Consider the following 20,636-nt stretch of genomic DNA (forward strand, 5'->3'; position numbering starts at 1 on the left):
ATCATCATCCCGCACAATGGATTTCTGAGCGATTTTACAAACGTATCCACCAAACGTTATATCTGTTTTGATTTGCGTCTGAATATTAAGGACCTTTCTACATCACAAGCGGTACTCTGGTCCATTGAAACAATCACAGGGATAGCCAAAGGCTGGAACATGTCATCAGTGATGTGCATGTATGTGTGTGTCGGCAAAGAGAAGCCTAGAAGGCCGCTAACCCCGCATTGCACAGAGAACGCGAATCCTGGGGGCTGCTGGAACAGGCAAAGATCCAAACCCTCTCAAATTTCCATGGGGAGCCTGAGGATAGAGCTGGTCACTGGAGCCACACAAATTCAAGTGTCATCCCTGAATCAAGACGCTCACCAATTTTCTGCTCGCCTTGGCAGTGAGCTGGGCGGCTAACGGACCCAGCGGCCCCACGGCACATAGTGTATTGTGCGTAATGCACACATATATTTCTCCTATCGCTTTGATTTGAAGGCCGCTGTACGAATTATCGCGGCCACAGGATAAAAACCCACATGTTATGTAACGTTCCTTCATTAGCACGTGCCACAGTTGTGTAACTTCGTGGAAATGCTCGTTTTTGCACTGCATCCTTTGCCTTTATTTGAAAACTCAGCTGAACCCTCACCAACACATTAGCCGCACTGTCACGTTGGGCGCTAATTCGTCTCCACAGAAGATCTGCGAGAGAGGTTAATTTAAGGCCAAGGAGATCCCACGCACTGAGAGAAAATACAGCCATTCATCCAGAGAGTGAGAGAGAGAGAGAAAAACACGGCAAAGGAGCGACGCTGGATAGAGATAGAGAGAGACAGAGAGTGGGGTCAGCCCATGAGGTCAGTGTTGTGAGAGTGGGTAGGGAGAGACGCAGGTGTTTCACCAGCCCCATTGCCCAAAGGAGAAACACAGACCGTGTCACCCATACTGTGGTTCTCAACATGTATCCTCTATCCTCCTTCCTTCTACTGCCCTTCATCTTTTCAAGCCATTTCATTTGCACTTCTCTCTGATTTCTTCATTCCTATCCTTTGGCAATTATTGCATAAGAGTTTTACAGGAAAGATGTACCATACCACTCAGCAACCTCAACTGTTTGCTTTCCACACAATTGTTTTTTTATTTTTACAAAATTCTCAGATAATGGTTTTAAGCTATTAAGCTCTCAGACATCAGTCATCATCTCTCCATCATCCGGTCGTTTCAGACAGAAAATAGTTTTTGTCGAAAGCTTACAGTAAATTATTTCATTTTGAATATGGGACACTTGTGTAGCTCTTGTCTAAAACACACAGTATTTATACTCAAATAAAACCGTTTTCAACATTAAGAATTGAATAGATATTTGTTTAAACTTATTCTCATTTTAGTAATATACGTAGCTTCATGGGAGTTGCTGCTACGATGACATCAGCTACGACTAGATTAATTCATTTTTGCAAAATTTTGCTTAATTTATCATGGCTGACTGCACATTTGTCACAGTTAAGCAAAATATGACAGTGTGCACTTTTAATATAGCATTAAAAGTGATCATCAGGTGGTCAAATATTAGAGACTGCTTTAGCATTCAGTTGTTTATGTTTCTGCAAGACCTGTATTCAGGTTTTTCTATTACTGTACAAAGCTGTAATTATTTCCACAGATAAAAATAAAGGTTCTCAAAAGATTATTTGTTCCATAAAGAACCTTTAACATCCACAAAAGCTGTACTTTGTAGTTAAAAGTGGATATTTTAATAACCTTTAACTACAATTCATTACTTTATGGAAGAGCTCTTTTTAAACCCTTACCTTACGTTTTATTTTTATTCACATCACCCCAGGAAGCGAATCCCACCTTTGAATAGCAAAAGGTCATAGAGATTCCTTAGAGATATTCAGTGGACTTTCAGACGGGAGCATGGAAGCCATCTCTGGAAAACAGACACAGAAACGAAACATGAACCGTGGGCCAAATGAACAGAAGCCATCGTTATTGATTTAATGAGGTTCACTGTAATGACCGGGTAATGTAATCAGGGTGTGGTCCTCTGGTATCCGCTGACGTCCTGAATGAACCAGACCCATCACCAACACTCAGGGGAGAGAAGCAGGGATATTATGGAGAACCATTTCGGAGACTTGTATCGATCCTGTGCAACATAAGACCGGACTTCATATAGAGAGAGAGGAGAGGAAAATGTGTCAAACAAAAGTTAAATGAAAAATTGCTTTTATACTGAGGCATTTATTATTCAAAGTCCCTCAGAGGGAGAGAGGTACTCAATAAGAGAAGCAAAGGAGGGTGGAGAAGAAAAAATCCATTTGGTAAAGTAGATGCCGATCGATGGTGATGGAGCGGAGCAGTCTTGGCGCATGCCGTCCCACATTACTGCCCTGATTGATCCGCAGGAGTGGCAGCATGACCCCGGGGCTCCGGAGGAGGTGTCCCACAGAGGAGGAGAGCCTACGCAAAGCATGGGGAGAGAAAAATAAAAATCAATACACACAGAGAACTTTACTGACCTGACGTTAAGATACAAGAAATGTATGAAGCTGCGTACCTGAATGGATTCTGACAGCTCACATCCCCTCTGGCGGTTTAGTGCACAAGAGGTTTAGAGGCTCGGGCTAATGCAAAAGCGTCTGCGAAACATTAAGAAGAATTGTACCCACCGCCTGGAGTCTCTGTTTGTGCAAAATTTGTTTATTTATCAAACTGAGAATTATTTTAAGGGATTTAGTCCAAGGCTGTTTACTAGACTCATGCTGGTTCTTAAGAGTTAAAGAATGAATGAAGGATAAAGGTTATTCCCTGCATGGTTACATGTACCTGTGTGATGTGAATAAAAAATGCTTGATACATAATGTACGATATATATTGTGTATACAATGTATACATATAGCTACTGAAGGTGGCCTCCATTTTGTGGCTGGCACTTTCAATTTTACCTATGGATGTGTGTGTAGGATGCAGGCCATTGTGACATGGAAATGATAGTGCTTGTGATTCCAGTATACTGGATTCAGTTCGGTTACGGATAGGGTTAAGTAAGGGTTGTTTGGCTGAGAATGTGATTAAGTGGCTGATTTATTGCATGGTACATGAACAAAACAGAAGCGTGGGAGATGTTGTTTTATGATATGGTAAGATGACAGCTGTGTTTTGGTGTGTCGACCATTGTTGTTACAATTATGATGGAGTCACGTTGCTCATAATTATTTTTAATACAGGTGTAAATAACCACCAAAAGCAAGTCTTACTAGTTTCATCCATTTTTTTAACATCAACATTTAGTGTGTGTATGTGTGTGTGTGGATGATACATTCGAAAATTTTATGTATTGTTATTTTATCAAGAGCTGTAAGATAATTTAGCGCACATTCTGCGGCTATTCGCTTCTGGCTTACAGTATGTGATAAATTATATAAAGAAACACATGCTAATTGAATATAAATGTTTGATTACATTGTTTAATTTAAATGAACACTAGCAGCAGTCATTTCATTTTTTTTTTTAACAAAAGGAAAGTAGAAAGAGAAGAAAGAAAGAGAAAATGACTTTGAACAAAAGCTATTTCTCCAGTGTTTCATATTCCATATTTGATTCCTGTGAGCTTTGAGAAAAGGTCACTGAAAACAGAAGATGAATTCATTCATAGTCTGTCTTCTCCCTGCTGTCACCTGCGGACATCGATCTGTCCTCTGTAACCAGAGTAACCAAGCGTTTTTAAACCTTACTGCGAATGATTCACCAAAAAATCTGATGCATCAGTTAGCTGCGTCATCCTGGTTTTCATTTTAAATGATTCAGCATGCGTATCTGAAGCTGGTACATAAAGAAAACATGTAGTTTCACCAGCATAAGTCACATGGAAATCACGTTTGAAGCTGAATGTGCACTGTTGTTTCATCACTACAACAATAAAAGTGTGTTGTTACACCCTGCGGTCCTCACTATAACTAAAACCAAGGTGGCACATGAGATTAAAAAAATCCCACGAGGCTCTTTTTTAAATTACAGACCCATGCCCCAGATAACACTACCCCAAGAGCTGTCAGCAATCCACCTGCCCACCCCATCCCTCTCCCCTCTCCTTCCTCTGCTGACAGTCCATTTTTTGCTAAATCCCGACACCTGGGTGCTTACATGAACGTTTTAAAGATCTGCAGAGGACACGGAGCCCTTCCCTCCCTCCCCTGATCTGATCACAAGTGTCTCCTCCATCATGTAGTGCTGGATGCCTCCTATTAAACCCCTCCTCTATTCCATCCATCCAACGAAAAGGTCACGCTCAGAGTCTTCCTTTTTCCTAAATTGGCTGTTTTCGCTGTTAGCTTCACGGATCAAGCTGTGATTGCGCCTGCCTCCGTTTCGGCCCTCTAAGGCCTTGTTTACGAAGCTGGATTCGTTGGAAAACCCATGATATTAAATCTGCAGTCGAAAGCAGACTTGCAGTTTCTCTACTATTCTACAAAAATTGGTTCAGGTTTTTCTCAAATAAATCCATTCTCCGCATGCACCTATAGCACCCATATCCACAATGCGATGCCCTAGAGTAAATTAAACTAAATACGGACAAAATACTTTCCAAATCTAAGCCACCTGCGTGTTTTAGTGTGCCTGGAGACCGTCAGGAGTGTTTGTTTGGTATGGAGAAAATGGGCATGTTTGAATATTGACCCTGCCCCCCCTCCCATAGGGATCGACAGAGACTCAGTGGCGTCAGGCAGACCTGCCGCAGCTCCAGGGCTGGGCTGAGAAGGGACTGCTGACACAGCCAAAGATGGTAAGGAGACTGCTGCCCATTAACCGCTGTTTTTACCCCATTAACACTCTGCTGTAATATTGCTGTGAAGTGCTATGAGAGACAGGCTGTGGGTGCATTACACCTTGTAAGTGATTTTAGGTAATAGAAATAGGTCTAATAGTAAGTTTAAATAAAATGTATTAATGTTGTTGTTACTGTTGTTATTACTATTTTTGCTATACTGGGGAAGAAATTTCATGAATGTTGTATTGTCAATATGTATAATGTTTTAGGGATGCATAACGATTAATCGCGATTAATCTATAGCAGAATAAAAGTTTTTGTTTACATCATATATGTGTGTGAACTGTGTATAATAACTTTGTACAAATAAATACATACACATGCATGTAAATATTTAGGAAATGTTTCCTTGTGTATATACATTTGTATATTTATGTATAATTTATATTATATATAAATACTTAATATTTAAATATATATTTTTTCTTTAAATTATAAATGCATGTGTGCATATTTATATATACAAAATTATTATACAGTTCACACACACATAAATGACGTAAACAATTTTTTTTATTCTGTAATAGATTAATCGTTATGCATCCCTATTGTGCATCATTTAAATGTCCTGTGTTTGTAAAACTTTTGCACTTCATATTACTTAGAAGACGATCACCACAGAATGTGAAAATATCAGTTTTGCATTTAGTTTGCATTGCACTTGGTTATGTATGGTATTTGGATTGCCACACTTTTTCCCCTCGTTTCGTTATTTTTCCTCTGGCCGAAACTGAATATTATTATCTGAAGATTAAGCTGTCACAGGGCCACATAAATAGGAGCGGACACCTATAGAAAGAAGAACTAGCATCAGAAAGCCGCGGTAATGACTGGAGGGCATTACCAGTAAAAACACACATCAGAATAGAAGCCTGACATTTCATCATCTTAGCTAATAAGGCCATTAAAGTGCCGTGTGGAAATGGCAGGTATCAGCGACACACAGCGAATGCGTCTATCTGCAGTACATACACATACACCTCTGTCTCTAAGTGACTCAGGGACATTGGACTGGTTGAACCTGTATTTTTATCCCCGTCCTGACATCCTCTACGGCACTTATGTAAGACAGAGTGGCACAGCCTCTATCTTGCGGCATCCTCGCACACACAGACACACGCTCCTGTAGCCCGAGCCGAGTGCTCAGAAACAGTCGGCATATCTGCCATTGCGTTCGAAAAAATAAAGGAGTGTAATCTGGGATACTGTTCAGTTGAATAAAAGGAAAGATGATGTCTGTCCTCCAGCTGACACCAAGGCTTTTGTGATGGCTTAGGCTGTCTGCTCACCTTCCCTGTATGTCTGTCTGTCTGACTAAAGCACAAGCAGAGAGAACGGACTAGGCTCTGTCTCAGCTAGCACCCGAAACACGGATTTTCAGTGAAGTTTATACTAGCTTAGTATTGCAGTAAGGTGCTGTAAACGTTTTTTTTTTTTTTTTTTTTAGAAAAATCACACATAAATCGTCCCTGCTACATGACAGACAGCACTGTATCCTATGAAATTTTACCTGTCTTTGGACAGCCTACAGAAAAAAACTGAGATTGAAGGAGTGGCCCAGCCGTTTTTTTAAGCCAATCAGAAAACATTCCATGCCTTTCGTTTGTTAAAATTTGCTAAAATGTCTTTTGGAGGGTGGAGTTTTGGAAAAGATACAGGCTGTTTAATTTAGTACACTTTTAAACATAAATCACAGCGATACCATAGAGCAGTGGTTCTCAAACTGGAGGCCGCAAGATGGTGACGGGGCGCCCCAGTTTTAAGACATTTTATAAAATACATTGATTTATCATGAATTCTGGGTAATTCAATCTAAAAAAATAAGGCTACTAACCAATAGCACTACTTTGTATAATTTAATATGTTTTGTTTAATTAAAATGTTAAGTATTAGAACTGTTTTTTGTCATAAATTTTCTTTGGGGGGCGTGCAAATGAATTTGCCGTACACAAGGTGGGATGCACGCTGAAAAAGTTTTAAGAACCCGCTGCCATAGAGGAACCATTTTTGGCTCCTTACAGAACCATTTAGTCAAATGTTACTTAAAGTGGGCATAAAACGGAAGTAGCTACTGTCTTATTTTCCCCGTCATGACATATATCCGAGTGAAGCGGCTTCTGAAACGAGAAAAAGATGAATTTCTTCCATCGAGAACTGACTGGATCGTTTGAAGTGTTATGTTGCTTACTTGCTAATCGCTGCGATCTTTTCCGGGCCCAGCCCTCTTGCCATTCCCGGTGACCGAAAATAAAGAGAGAGGAGGGGAGGAGATTTGCGTTTTTGATTAAAGTTTATGAGGGCACATGAATTATTTTTAAATAATTAAATTCACAGATATTCCATATTCCATAAAAAAGTAAGTTTTAATTTCAATTTTCATTGTAAAGCACCTTACATAATCATAAATCACCTTTTGTGGTTGGAGCCGATGGTGTAGTGGACGGTGCTCTGACACATGGTGCAGACGCACTTCTGGCGATCCAGGTGGCGATCCTTTGCCAATCCCATACCCCTCTCTTCACCCTATACTTTCCTGTCATCTCCGTAATTAATATCTATCAAATAAAGGCAAAAATGGCCCAAAAAATAAAAAATCACCTTTTTTGAAACAGAAAGACTCATTGGATGTTAAAAGCTCTTTATAGGCATCCTGAAGCAACTTTATTTTTAGGAGCGTATCCATAGTTAATGACTACTGCATTTGATAAAAAGAAGACAAACAGAAATATTACTAAATATTCTTTAAGCGAAATTTAGATGCATACATAAACTCTATCCACTCCAGATATGTTTTACAAAACAATTCCAACATTATAATGAACATTCGTCAAAATTAATGAAAATGTAAAGTTTCGGCACGTAAGACACTCAAGGATGTGCTCTATTGTGTTAATAGTCCCAGCAGAGGGGTTAGCGGAAACATAACAACTCCCTTTATAGCAGTCTTTGGTTTCTTATTGCTTAATTAGAGTGACCTTCAATCTGGTAAACTACCTACTAATTTATTACCATGTGATTTCTGTGAAATGGTTATTAATTTATATCATTATGCATTTATTGGACAATTCAACCTTATCAACCTTGTCATTCAACTTAATTTTCACCTATCAAGTAAAAAAACGATATAACATTCTGACTTATCACAGCCTTTGCGGCAAAAATGTAATCCTGAATATGCAAATGAACAACCACCCTTCTCAAATATGACAAGAGGAGTTCAAGCACAGGAAAATAACAAGGCAACATTTAAGTGCTGGTGAAGGTACTGAAAAGGAAGGGCAGGTCTTTAATTGGCCATTGAGACACAACAGGTCCCTGGAATCAGAATGAATGAATGTCCACTTTTATCCGCTTCTTTTCCGGAATATTCAAAGCTCTCATCCCGTGAGCTTTGAACGTTTTTTTTATTTTTGAAAGAGAGAGAGAGACAGAAACGACACACAGCGAGAGCAGCAAACAGGCTTAATAAGTTCTCCTCAAACACACACACATACAAATAAACATGTACTGTACACACGCACACACCAATCAAGACCTGCTGCGCCGATTGCTATTTTGTCCCTTTGTGCCGTTCATCCCTATTTGCTGCAGAGAGGCATAGCACAGGATCCATTTACATGCATATCCTGAGAGCTTTGCAGATGGGCTTCCTATGGGCTGCAGGCACCTTTTTTCTGTTTGTCACATTGGAAAAGGCCAATATATAAAAGACTAAAAATGGAGGCAACGAAATTGATCCAAAAGCCGATTCTCTAAGGGGAAGCTGCAACGTCTGCCTTACTGATTTTTCTTTGAAATATATGAGCAAAGTTTTCATAGCTAAAATCTTTTATAGTCAATGCAAATCCTGATTATATAAATAAGGAAATTGTTATATTGAAGTTTATCCAATAGGGTGCACTACAGTAAGTGACATCAGAAGAAAAACAAAGTCATATCTGATTAAAACGCACAAAAAAATCGTTAAATTTAAAGAACAATTAGGGAAGAGAAATGTTACAAACATTTCAGGATGTTTTTGCAATTTTTTATTAATACGCTACAACAACTAAAGTGTTTTTTATCTTTGTTTATTGTAAAACAGTGTATCAGTATGTTTCTAAAAAAAACTCAAAATGAAAACAATGCCTCGGTGTTGTAAAAAATTGTTAACCTTTCTAAATATGCCCACAATAATAAAGGGAATTGAACTTCAGAGTGCAGATGAGGAGCATTTTTATGAAGAGCTAAAAATAAGCACCAGCTGAATTTCAGCTTAGATCATTTTTTTCTCACCCATCTCTATTATTCTGCACTCATGAATCTATCAGCAGGAAACATTAGTGCTTTTGCTTCACTTTCAGTGCACATCTTGATCTAAATTACACCACATAGTGGTATAAGACATAGTATCACATAGTACATGAATGAATATTAAAGTCAACATGAATTCTAACTTGACCATTTTATTTTTTATGGAATATTGTAATTTTTTTTAAATAATGATTAATCTGTGCCCTTATTTTTTCTAAATTCATGTGCACTCATAATCAAAAATGTTAACCTCCAACTTTGAAATGACTTTGTGTCATGAGTTACCCAGTTTCACAAAATTACGTACCTATAGTCACGTAAATGTTTTATTCGTTTTCATGATACTGTCATTTTTTTTTGTGACCGTATCACAAATTTCTGTTTACGTGTCATTGTCACGTATTGGTTACTCAACTGCTTTTTCCTATTTTCAAACCATTGTCACTTCGGTTTAGAGATAGATTTGGTGTTTGCGTTAGGATGTTACTTTAAGTATTAGTTTATACTATTTTTACTTTTTTATATTTTCTTATTTTTAAACCATTGTCGTCTGGCGTTAGTGGGAGTTGGGTTTGGGTAAGGATGTCATTTTATGTAAATCTAACCCTAAACCAAAGCGACAATGGTAAGAAAATAGGACAAAACATTTGAGTAACCAATACGTGACAATGACACGTAAACAGAAATTCTTGATACAGTCACGAAAAACACGGAAATGCGTGGCAGTATCACGAAAAAGAATAAAACATTTACGTGACTATAGGTACGTAATATTGTGAGACTGGGCTGGTTATGGCGTGAGGGCGGTGCTATTAGGAAATCCCTGAAGTTCATTTTCCTTGTGTTTTGTTAGCAATGCCCAACTTCAACTTTCAATCAGTTCCCAATGGACGAAATCAATTCCCACCCTATACTTTTTTCTCATTTTATTTGGATATATGTCGCGATAGGGAAATAAAGAAAATTGCCACTTCTGTCTAATGCTGACTTTAAGGGCCTGTTTACACAAGAATGCTCGAGGGTGAAAACGTAAAAATATTTTATCGGATGTGCCTTTCGTTTACACAGCGACAGCTTTTTTGGGGCTTAAAAACGCCAAAAAGTGAAACCACCCTCCAAAGTGGAAATCTTAAAAACTATCTACCATTGCGTTTTCATCTAAAGGGGTAAAAACGCAAAAGTCTGCTCACGGTGGCTTTCGTCAAGTACGCGTTTATGTCACAGGCATGCACCAGTTCAAGAAAATAACAACAAACATGTCGGATTATATCCATACTTCGAACCTTCAAGTTGCCATAGCAGCTCTGATAAATATACAAGAGTCTTTCCAGCAGTTGTATGAAATATTCACAGCTAGTATTACTAGGCGCATTAATTACCTCCATCAAATTGTTGATGCGCCAATTCGTAGGAGGCAAACCAGACGGTTTGGACAAGACCTATGAAAACAAGGAAGAAGGTTGTACATAGGCGCACAGACTTGGTGTTGTTGTGTGTCAGTGCTTCACATTGCCACCTAGCCGCCTGGAGTGCATACTACATCGAATATCACACACTTTTGTGTCAGAAGTGTTCCCCCTCAAAACGCTTGTATAAACGCAGAATAAAAAGTGATAACGCACCACCACTTTTGCGTTTTCTTTTCAGATCGTTCCTGTGTAAACGTAGCCTAAATATAGTTGATTTACAGAGTTAGTTTAGAACTAGCTACAATCAGCTCATGAATGGTGTTTTAATCTATGTTTATTTATTTTTAATTGTTCCCCAATTACATTATTTCAATGTGTGTGTGCTATTTTAATTCTAGTAGTGACCATTTTTGTGTGCTTAACTTCCAATGTGCCAAAATGCCACAGCTGTTTAATGAATTCAGCCATCGTTTTAAAAATGCGGCACACAGTGAGGTTGTCATTAGGCATTGGAATAGCCATTCGGACAGTGTGAGAAGGTCAGACTCATGTTTTATAAAAGGTGTTAAAGCTAAAGTGAACACGCTCCTCTGACTGACGTAGCTGTTGTTTAAACCCCCGAATACACCTCGCTTTTTTTAAAAGATGCATCCATAAAGAAATTTCCCTCCCCCACGTATGCACATCTCCAACCTTCATGACAGTCAGAATATGACAGGATTGTAGATGTCACCCAGCCCCCTCAAACAGAGTCGAGTGACAAAATTAAACACATAGAGTAGATGCGCGCAAACATTCTTTATGCAAATGCTTGAATACATTTAGAAGCAGTGTGGAATCATCTTAAAATAAAAAGTTTGAGGCTGAAAAGCAACACAGTCTAGGGCCCTTCTCTGTTCCCCCATCCCCAGGGCCAGCGCGCTTCTCTTCAAACATCTGCTCTTAAACGCACACGGCTAAACCGGTGGCAAGTGCTGTTTGCCATGACAGTTACTGCATGCTGAAGGGCTCACATTGTTACCCTGTCAAGTTGAGCCAACCATCAAAACGCAAACCAATCTCAAAAATATCATTGATAGAGTGTGGAGGAGGTGAGGGAGGTGGGATGGGAAAAAGCTACTGAAAGTGTAGAGATGCATAAACAGTTTCTTGTAAGTGTGTCACGCATTGTATTATTTAAAGTCTGTCTGTGAGGTTTTCCCAGATAATAGATGTTGCAAGTGCAACTCTGTACAACAGATGATCCCAAACCTCTCTTAACATGCTATCTTTTTTTATATACTGTTTGTGACTGTGTCTGTAAAATCCAGGCTAAAGTCTCATAATCTAGTAATAATGAGATTTGATTTTATCCATCTTTGACATGTCGAAATTAATGATATCAAGGTTATATTTTCACTGAATGTTCTTTACATTATGTAGATGATGATTTTATGTGGAAAACAGTAAATTACAAAACTGACTTTAGCTGAGCTTCTACAGACAGGGTCACATATTTCCAATGTCGTAAGAAAGATTGTTTTGTCATTAGGAACTTGTGGATTACTTCCCATCAATTTGGTACATCCCGTAACCGTGCATTCTTTCTGCAGATAATCAGCAACATGGAGCCTCAGGTGACGAACGGGCCCAACTCCGCCACAGCCAACGGGCCCTCCAGCAACAGTCGCAGCTGCCCCTCACCCATGCAGACCGGTGGCCCTAATGACGACAGCAAGACCAACCTCATCGTCAATTACCTGCCCCAGAATATGACCCAAGAGGAATTTCGCAGCCTCTTCGGCAGCATTGGCGAGATCGAGTCTTGCAAGCTAGTTCGGGACAAAATCACAGGTACTAAGGGGGAAATACAAAATACATTTAAAAATATTTTCGATAGCATGGTGAAATGCGTAGCCTATAGAGGAGGAAAGGCCTATACAATGCTGTAGAAAAGGTTGAATGAGACCAAGTTCGATTTGCTAGTTTTTAAGATCGATCTAAAACGTCCAAACTAGCTATAAGCCCAGCACCTTAGGTTGATTTAAGCTTTCAGGGGTGAAAACTTGTCACCTTTCAGCGAAATTTGGATCCAAAATATGTCATATAGCTGATTCATCTAGAAATGGGGTTGAGGGGTTCTGCCACAGGGTCCCGGTGAATGAAATTATAAAAATCATGTCCAGCTATGCTATGTTTTACAATTTATAGTCACCTTATTTGCTGACGAAGTTTGAGAAGTCTGTGCAGATTGAGTGCACATACTTAACTTGAGAGAGAGAGAGAGAGAGCTTGTGTCTTTGTAAACTTTTTCACCCCTGAAGCTTTTTTTATTTGGATATTATGGTTTTTAAAGGACCAATAGGTTGAACCAGAATAAGTTTGAGTTGCTGGTTTTAAAGATGTTACTGTAAACTAGCTAAGCCCGGCAAACAGCCTAAGCTTATTTTATTTGGATATTATGGGTTTTAAAGTGGACATTTCACAAGACTTTTTTAAGATGTAAACTAAATCTTTGGTGTCCCCAGAGTACATATGTGAAGTTCTAGCTCAAAATATCATATAGATAATTTTTTGTTAAAATTGCCACTTTTAAGGTGTGAGCAAAAATGTAATTTTTGGGTGTGTCCTTTAAAATGCAAATGAGTTGATCTCTGCACTAAATGGCAGTGTCTTGGTTGGATAGTGCATATTAAGGAGCGGTATTATCCCCTTCTGACATCACAAGGGGAGCCACATTTCAATGACCTATTTTTTCACATGCTTGCAAAGAATGGTTTACCAAAACTAAGCTACTGGGTTGATCTTTTTTATCACATTTTCTAGGTTGATACCCAATTATAGCACTTAAACATGGAAAAAGCCAGATTTTCATGATATATCCCATTTAAAGCTAACAAGTAAAGTTTTTTTTTTACATTTATGTTTTTCACAAACCTCTTCATGAGAAAAGCATTATGTGAAGCTTAAATTATTATATAACAAAATAGAACAGCTTAAAATCATATTAATGTACAGTTGAATACCCCATATCTAAAATTTCAAAGAATGCCTTGTACTACACCATCCCAAGCATGGGTTAGATCTGTTGAACACTGTTGTATCAGGTCAAACTGCAATTTCAAGGCTATTTTGTTTACAGAGCCCAAAGGCAAAAGGGTGAGAAAGAGAGAGATACATACAGTAGGTTTGTTTAAAGCAGCATTCCCCTGCTAATCAGACTTCTAATCCCACCGTAGTGACTATGTGGGTGGTAAGCAGATGGATAGGGAGGCTGCTCAGAGATAATGCCAGATAATGGCCTCCATTTTATATCCTACTTAGTGACACTTCGCTCCGGATAATCTTATTAAAACAGGGCCAAGCCTAAAGCCACTGATTTTTGAACAAAAGCAAGGAAAAAAGAGTGAGAGACTCCTGGCTCTTGACCACAAGTTTTGAAGGATTTCATTGCCAAGTAGTCAGATGGTTGGGCAAGAAAATCATCATTAGAAACGTTGTCATGAGATTTGACACATGCTCCTTTTGCAGTCTGTATGTTTGCATGTGGGATATTCACAAAAATGTGGGATTGCATGCCAAACACCAAACAGAACGTGTTTTATTAAATCACAAACTGTCCAATAAGATAAGGTTGGGGGATATACTACAAGAAATATTGTATCCAGACCAATAACTGTCTTCATGCTGTGCCCTCGCTCAGACTGAGGATCACACAGTGCATCATAAATACTGAACAGCTCGCTCTGCACTGTCTTCCCAAGGGTGCAATTTCCTAGTTCCGAATTTTAAACTAACAAATCGCTTCTTTATCATTGTAAACGCAGAGAGGCTGCAAGATCTGTCTAGTGCCATCATTAGCTGGGGTTCAAAATAGTTGCGAGCATCAAAGATTGTATCAGCAATGTCAATATATTAGACCAGATCAGTTTTTGGGAGCCCCGCTAACGGCTTTCATCTATAGGGTATGGAGAGCGACGAGAAATCACTTCTTAGCTTTTCAAAGAATTTGGACGTACGAGAAGCTTTAACACGCGTGTTGAAAAGCTAAAGATGACTCCCTCGACAAGGTGAGAAGCGTTGGGCCCTTTGCAGTGAAACAGACAGGCGTCCTCTTTTCACTTTATGTTTCCCCCGCACCTGTCAGCTTTGATGAGACGCAATGCAATGAAGTATCATTAAGCCCGTGTGACTGCCGCTTGCCAAAGTGCCACCCCATATTTTTGTTTATCTGTCCTTATATTTTACTTCTTTCACTTTGGCATACTCTCCTATTTTTTGTTTTCTGACCTGTGACTGTGCATGAGATCTGAAGAAGCTTAATCTTGTATTTAATATATGCTTGTATGCATATAAATGTCTTTCATAATTGGCAATGTGACACTTAGTCACAGTTTAAGCTCTCACTATTTAAATTTGTCTACTAACAGTGTACACGAATGGATTTACATGCATCACAGGACAGTTCTGTCATTTTTATTTTTTCTACTGAACGTCGTGAAAACATTTTATTTGCACCACATTTCAAATCATTATTTATTTAATGCAGTGATAATGACATTTGTTTAAAATGCTTTAGGAGAAAGAATATTCAGGAGAAATTTTTTAAACATTCAATATTACAGTTATGAAAATTAACTCTGTGTTTATTAAATATAAATATTCATACTTTTGCATAATTATATAAAATTACAGCTTGATTGGAAATGATTGAAATTGGAAGTGATTTTGATTTGGTCTTTTTTTGGTGGAAATGATGCCAACTATAGACCAGTCATAATAATTTGTGAAAAAATAAGAAAAAATATTGAAACGGCCTTTATATTACATTTATGTTATTTATTACTTATATTAAATTTAACAGTTAATAGTTTTATGATTGTTTGTCATATTTTATGACATTGAGTCTATTATATAAGTCTATTTAAATCTTCCCTTAAGTGGCGCTGTCCCGTGAGTGGGACACCTAAGTTTACTTCAATATTTTCCATGTAAATTTTATGTTTATCACAACAAACTATATATTGTTGGAACGGTCTAAGCCTCTAGAATACATATTTCAACAATGATTTATAAAATAAATTATGTAGGGAAAGTAATTGATTAATTTATGAAGAGAGTGTGCTTAAAACATTTATATCCTGCGAAATGTCACTATTTTTTGTTACAGGACCCCCCCCCCTTAGGAATGCATATTAATTATTATATATTCATAACACTATATCCTATTATAAATCTTCAAAAATGTTGACAAACTGTATATTATTGGAAAGCTTTAAGAATGTAGTTTTCATATTTACTTTTTTGCAGTAATATTAATGCAGTGACAGTAATTTAGTAAATTGTGACAAGAGTATGCAGCAAACCGTTGACATCTAGTGGCCGTTGTTGGTAAAACCACTAAAAGTGTGACACAAACTACATTGTTTGTGATTTTAACTTTGGATCACAACTACTTGAGACTTATGGCTCCATGTTTGCATTACTACTTTTGTAAAATATTAAGTTTTTTATTTTATTTATACAATAAATATGTTATTGCATTATTTTTATTTATTAAAATAAATGTAAACTGCTATAACAATTTATTCATTTAAAAAGAAGACACTTTGGGGGTTTTCACAGGAGGTGAAAATATTAAAATAAGACCAAGATTAGCTTCTAGACCAAAAAATGCCAAATTTATATTAATTTGAAGGTGTCATCTTCACCCCACCCGCACTCAAATGGCATTTGCGCCAATTAAGGGGTTAAAAATTAGCAATTTTGATGTGACCATTTAATAACAAATCAGTTTGATTAAATAAAAATAAATCCTGAGATGCAGCTCTATAAAGAAACACGCGTGTGTGCCGAGAATGCGCACATATACAAAGCACTATCATTAACTGATGTAAACACAAAAACAATTAAATAAATCCTTAAATGTTTGGTCGATTCATTGCACAAAATAAATACATTTTTGTATATACTGCGAATTAAAAAAAAACAGCGGGCCAATATTTATTAGCGATTATGTAAACTGTCAGCAGAGATGGATTCATCACATTCCTCTCAGTGGGAAAAGCATTTCAGAAGTCATTACGGAACGAATTGTGTTGAGATGCCGAAGAAAGCAGATGGTTATGCTGCTAACTTAGCGGAAAGCCTTTGTTTATAAAGGTTCGAGTCAAGCTGAAAATCCCCTACTCAAAATGCACACATCCCCAGCCCAGCGCTGCTTTCTCAGCAACACCCTGTCTGCTGCTAATAGTGAGGATAAACACACAGCCCATGGGGAGCGAAGGTGATTTTCTTGTGAGCCAGGAAGCATATTGAATGAAAACTTTTAATGGAATACATTAAGAAAGTGTTAACGCTTCTGGCTATCAACACAAAGAAAAATGGAAAAGCCTGATTGAGCTGCGGTTCGAAGAGGAAAAGAATTGGGTACTTGTCAGTTTCTCCGGCTTGCCGGATTCCTTTCTGCGTGAAAATGAACACGATTGTGTTTATAATGATACCGCAGAAAAAGAACACATTGAGGCGGGAGCGTGAATTGATTGCATCTGTGATTTTCCATTTGATGAGGAGGGGAAGGGAAAAAAAGAGCGACTGCACATAATCTTCTGTTCATATTCCTCAAGCAGTAAATAATTACAGCACGATTAAAAATGGCTTCTGAGAAACACTGCCAACCCCCCTGCGGTCCAGGCCTCTGCCTGTGTAGCACAAACGCAGGCGACGCGCGCTATCGCTCCCAGCCTGCTTTGTCGCCTGCCATTTTGCTTCATTATTTTTCCCTTCTTGCCCAGTCCACAGATGCTATTGTTGGTATTTAATGGCTTGGCAGAGGCTGCGGTGCTGCTATTGGTTCACTCTGTGTTTAACACTTATGTATCTTACATCAAAGAGCCCGGCTGCTTTGTGCGACTGCTTGTTCAGGTACACAACCCGCTCTCACGCCTCGCACCCAACCATCTGTCACTCTGCCCACCTGAATGTGACGTCCGTTGTCCATTGCCAAGCTAGCGCGCGAGTCTCGGTGATCCGACATCAATATGGAAGCATATATTACTATATGTGACTTATGTTTGTCACATGGCACACTAGCAGGGCGGAGAATAGTCAAGTTGTTTAGTCAGTTTCTTATTTTCTGTATAAACACCAAAATTATTTGCAGATATGTATAGACTATTGTGAACAGTGTTGAAGGTAACGCATTACAAGTAACGTGCATTACGTAATAATATTACTTTTCTGAAGTAACAAGTAAAGTAACGCATTACTTTATAAATGTACACATTAACATTTAAGTTACTTATTTTAAAAAGAAATGCGAGTTACTTTTCGGTTTAATTAATTTGATAAAAAAAACACAACATACTGAATTAAACTGAACGTAGTCACATAGAAGTACGCACTTTATGCATGCGCGCCTGAGCGGGAATAGTTTTGAGTCCGAAACGGAGATGGCAGGCCAGAGCTTGATATTTTTTTGCGATGGAAATGTGCAATTTCTGAATTGCAGAACTTCTCAATCATAAAAACATGTGCAAGGTCTGTACAAAATCAAGCCTCAGCCAATTATTTTTATTATTATTTATTTATTGTATTTTACACCATACAGTAGACATAACTTCACAGGAAAGATCAGAAACCAGCACCAAACCCACATAAACCAATCTAGACCAGTAGGAAAATTCATGCTGTTCTTTTCGCAGGCCAGTGTGCAAATCCAATCTGTAAACTTTTATCTCATGTAATTTTTTTTTATGTTTGTTACATAAATATTCACATTGAAATGTTGAACAGACATTGTAAGCAGCTGTTTCATAAATATAAATGACAAACGCTTAGGAGGAAAACATCTTTGATTACATCACAAACTGAATATTCACAAAGCTTTGACTATGTGCCTTAGAAACCGGCCTAGAACGGTCACACTCGTTTGGCTATACGCGTCAAGTGTGTCAGAGTCAAGTGTGTGGCAAATCAAGCAGACAACCAAGACTCACCACCGTGATTTAAAACCAGTAAGATTTTCCTTCACACTATTATACTGACTAAAAACTGCAGGGAAAAGCAGATGTAGTAGTATGAAAAATTCATTGTGCTTGATGTTTGCAGAAGCATGTTGAGGTTTGCAACACCTTAGTAAGTGTTAGACTGCTACGAACGTACAAAAAACCTCCATGTCAAACACGCTCAGCATTTGTCTGACGTAGTTGAAATAAAACACGAACTGTTTTACACGTTTTGTCATGTCCTGTTTCAAACAGCATAAGGTCAAATTAAACCAAGACAAAAATGCTGTGTGGGATCTAAATGGTGCAATCACACAGGTGAAATTGGTAGTAGGGGAAATGAAAATGTTCCACATTCAGGCTCAGGTAAACAATGTAAATGATAAGTTATTCAGGGTAAAACATTCAGACCTCATTTACTTTGCTTGACAATGCACTCAATGACACCATCCCGATCCATTGACAAACATGGTAAGAAAATATAAACAAATCATCCTCATTTGTAAACTTAGTTATCCTCTATTGGGTTATATAGAAATGTTTACTTTATTTTCTCTCTTTTTTACACTGTTTCTTAATTTCCCTGGTCCACTTGTTTTTGTGAGGTCCAACTATTGTAAATGTCACTGGTTTTGGTGCTTCGTTACTTTGTGAAACAACCATACATAGGGGTTAGCACTCATGGACATTGTGCCATGGAGCTACTGCAGGTGATGAGAATTCGACTTTGGTTTATGACATTTTACAATACTGTTGACTTTTTAAAAATCCAGTCAGTATTTCTATTGACGGTCTTCCCTGCTGAAAAAACAGCATACTAGCAAGACCAGTATATGTTGTGTTTTAGTGCTGGTTTTCTGGTGATCACCAGCATAGGCCAGCATAATTTCCAGTGGCGGTTCTTTATTGCTCTTCTGAATGGGCGCTAATTAAAAATATGTGTCATGTGTTGCTCGTGTTTTCAAAATATGTGTTTGTTGCGTCATGTGTATCATGTGCATCACGTGTTTTGTCAAAATAAGTGCCTGCTGCACACGCGTCAAAACGTTTATGATAAAAGAGACGCTCACAAAATACACACAAGACACTCTCTTAACAGTAAACTGATTATGCATGAGATTATGCGAGTATCTGGCGCGATCGTCTCTTTTATCATAAACCCTTTAGACGCATCTGCAGCAGGCACTTATTTTGACATGACATGTGATGCGCATAGGATCACTTTACGCGCAGAACACATATTTTGAAATTACGAACCACACACACGATGGGCTACATACAAGTTGTGACGAACTTCGCATCGAGCGCCCTCGATAAAAGGAGTCATGGCCGCCACTGATAATTTCCATGTATGCTGGTGACCATCAGCTAAACCAGCACCAAACCAACATGGACCAGCATGGGAATTATGCTGGTCTATGCTGTTTTTTCAGCAGGGTTCTCCAGTAATTTTACCATACAATAAAATCATAAAAAAGTTTTTTAATATTTAGATATTCAGCAGCAACAACATAAACGAACGGCGGGATCATAGCTAAAGTATATCCAACATTACACTGAGCTAACGTTATACTGTGTAAAATTAATGTATACAGTACATTCTTATCCACAGATCCTTCAATTCTTGCCCGGCTGCCAAATTTGCACAGCGGTGATCCATGCTCACTGTCTCCCCTCTTTTTTTGGAAACCAAAACATTTTTATTTTCCACAAGGTATTTGTTCCAATGCTCAGTTTAGTCATAAGCCAGACCGATAAACAAGCACAGACCGGAAGTTAACTTCAGCCAAGCTCAAAGCCACAGCAACGCACATGTGTCCGATTAAACCATCTATAATAATCAGGGTAAAAAAAAAATTTTTTCACTCGGTAAATCATTTGAAATGTACTTTAGGCTGTTTACTGTTGCCAAGCAACGTATCAAATCGTCACATTAATATAGATGTCATGGTTGCAGGTTTATCTGCATTTTAAAATAACTTTGAACACGGTTCATCCAATCAGAATTTAGAGTTGCAACTATCTGTTTCACAACATCAGTTTTAGCACTGGTGAGGTTAGTGACTAACATTACCTTGCGGTTAGCTTGGCATTAGCCACTGGCTTTACGCAGCTCCAGCAGTT

At 38.3% G+C, this 20,636-nt stretch overlaps 1 protein-coding gene across 11 annotated transcripts in view; it reads left to right on the top strand.

The window, feature by feature from the left end:
- elavl4 (ELAV like neuron-specific RNA binding protein 4) overlaps positions 1–20,636 on the top strand; it is a 98,545-nt gene that overhangs the window by 26,928 nt on the left and 50,981 nt on the right. For all 11 annotated transcript variants that reach the window (XM_065248481.1, XM_065248480.1, XM_065248479.1 and 8 more), the window contains 2 exons: positions 4,694–4,780; positions 12,120–12,360. In XM_065248481.1, coding sequence (XP_065104553.1) covers positions 4,694–4,780; positions 12,120–12,360 — 328 coding nt within the window. The remainder of the gene's footprint in view (positions 1–4,693; positions 4,781–12,119; positions 12,361–20,636) is intronic.

This window comes from Paramisgurnus dabryanus, chromosome 11 (genome assembly GCF_030506205.2).
Source record: "Paramisgurnus dabryanus chromosome 11, PD_genome_1.1, whole genome shotgun sequence".
NCBI classification, from domain to species: domain Eukaryota; kingdom Metazoa; phylum Chordata; class Actinopteri; order Cypriniformes; family Cobitidae; genus Paramisgurnus; species Paramisgurnus dabryanus.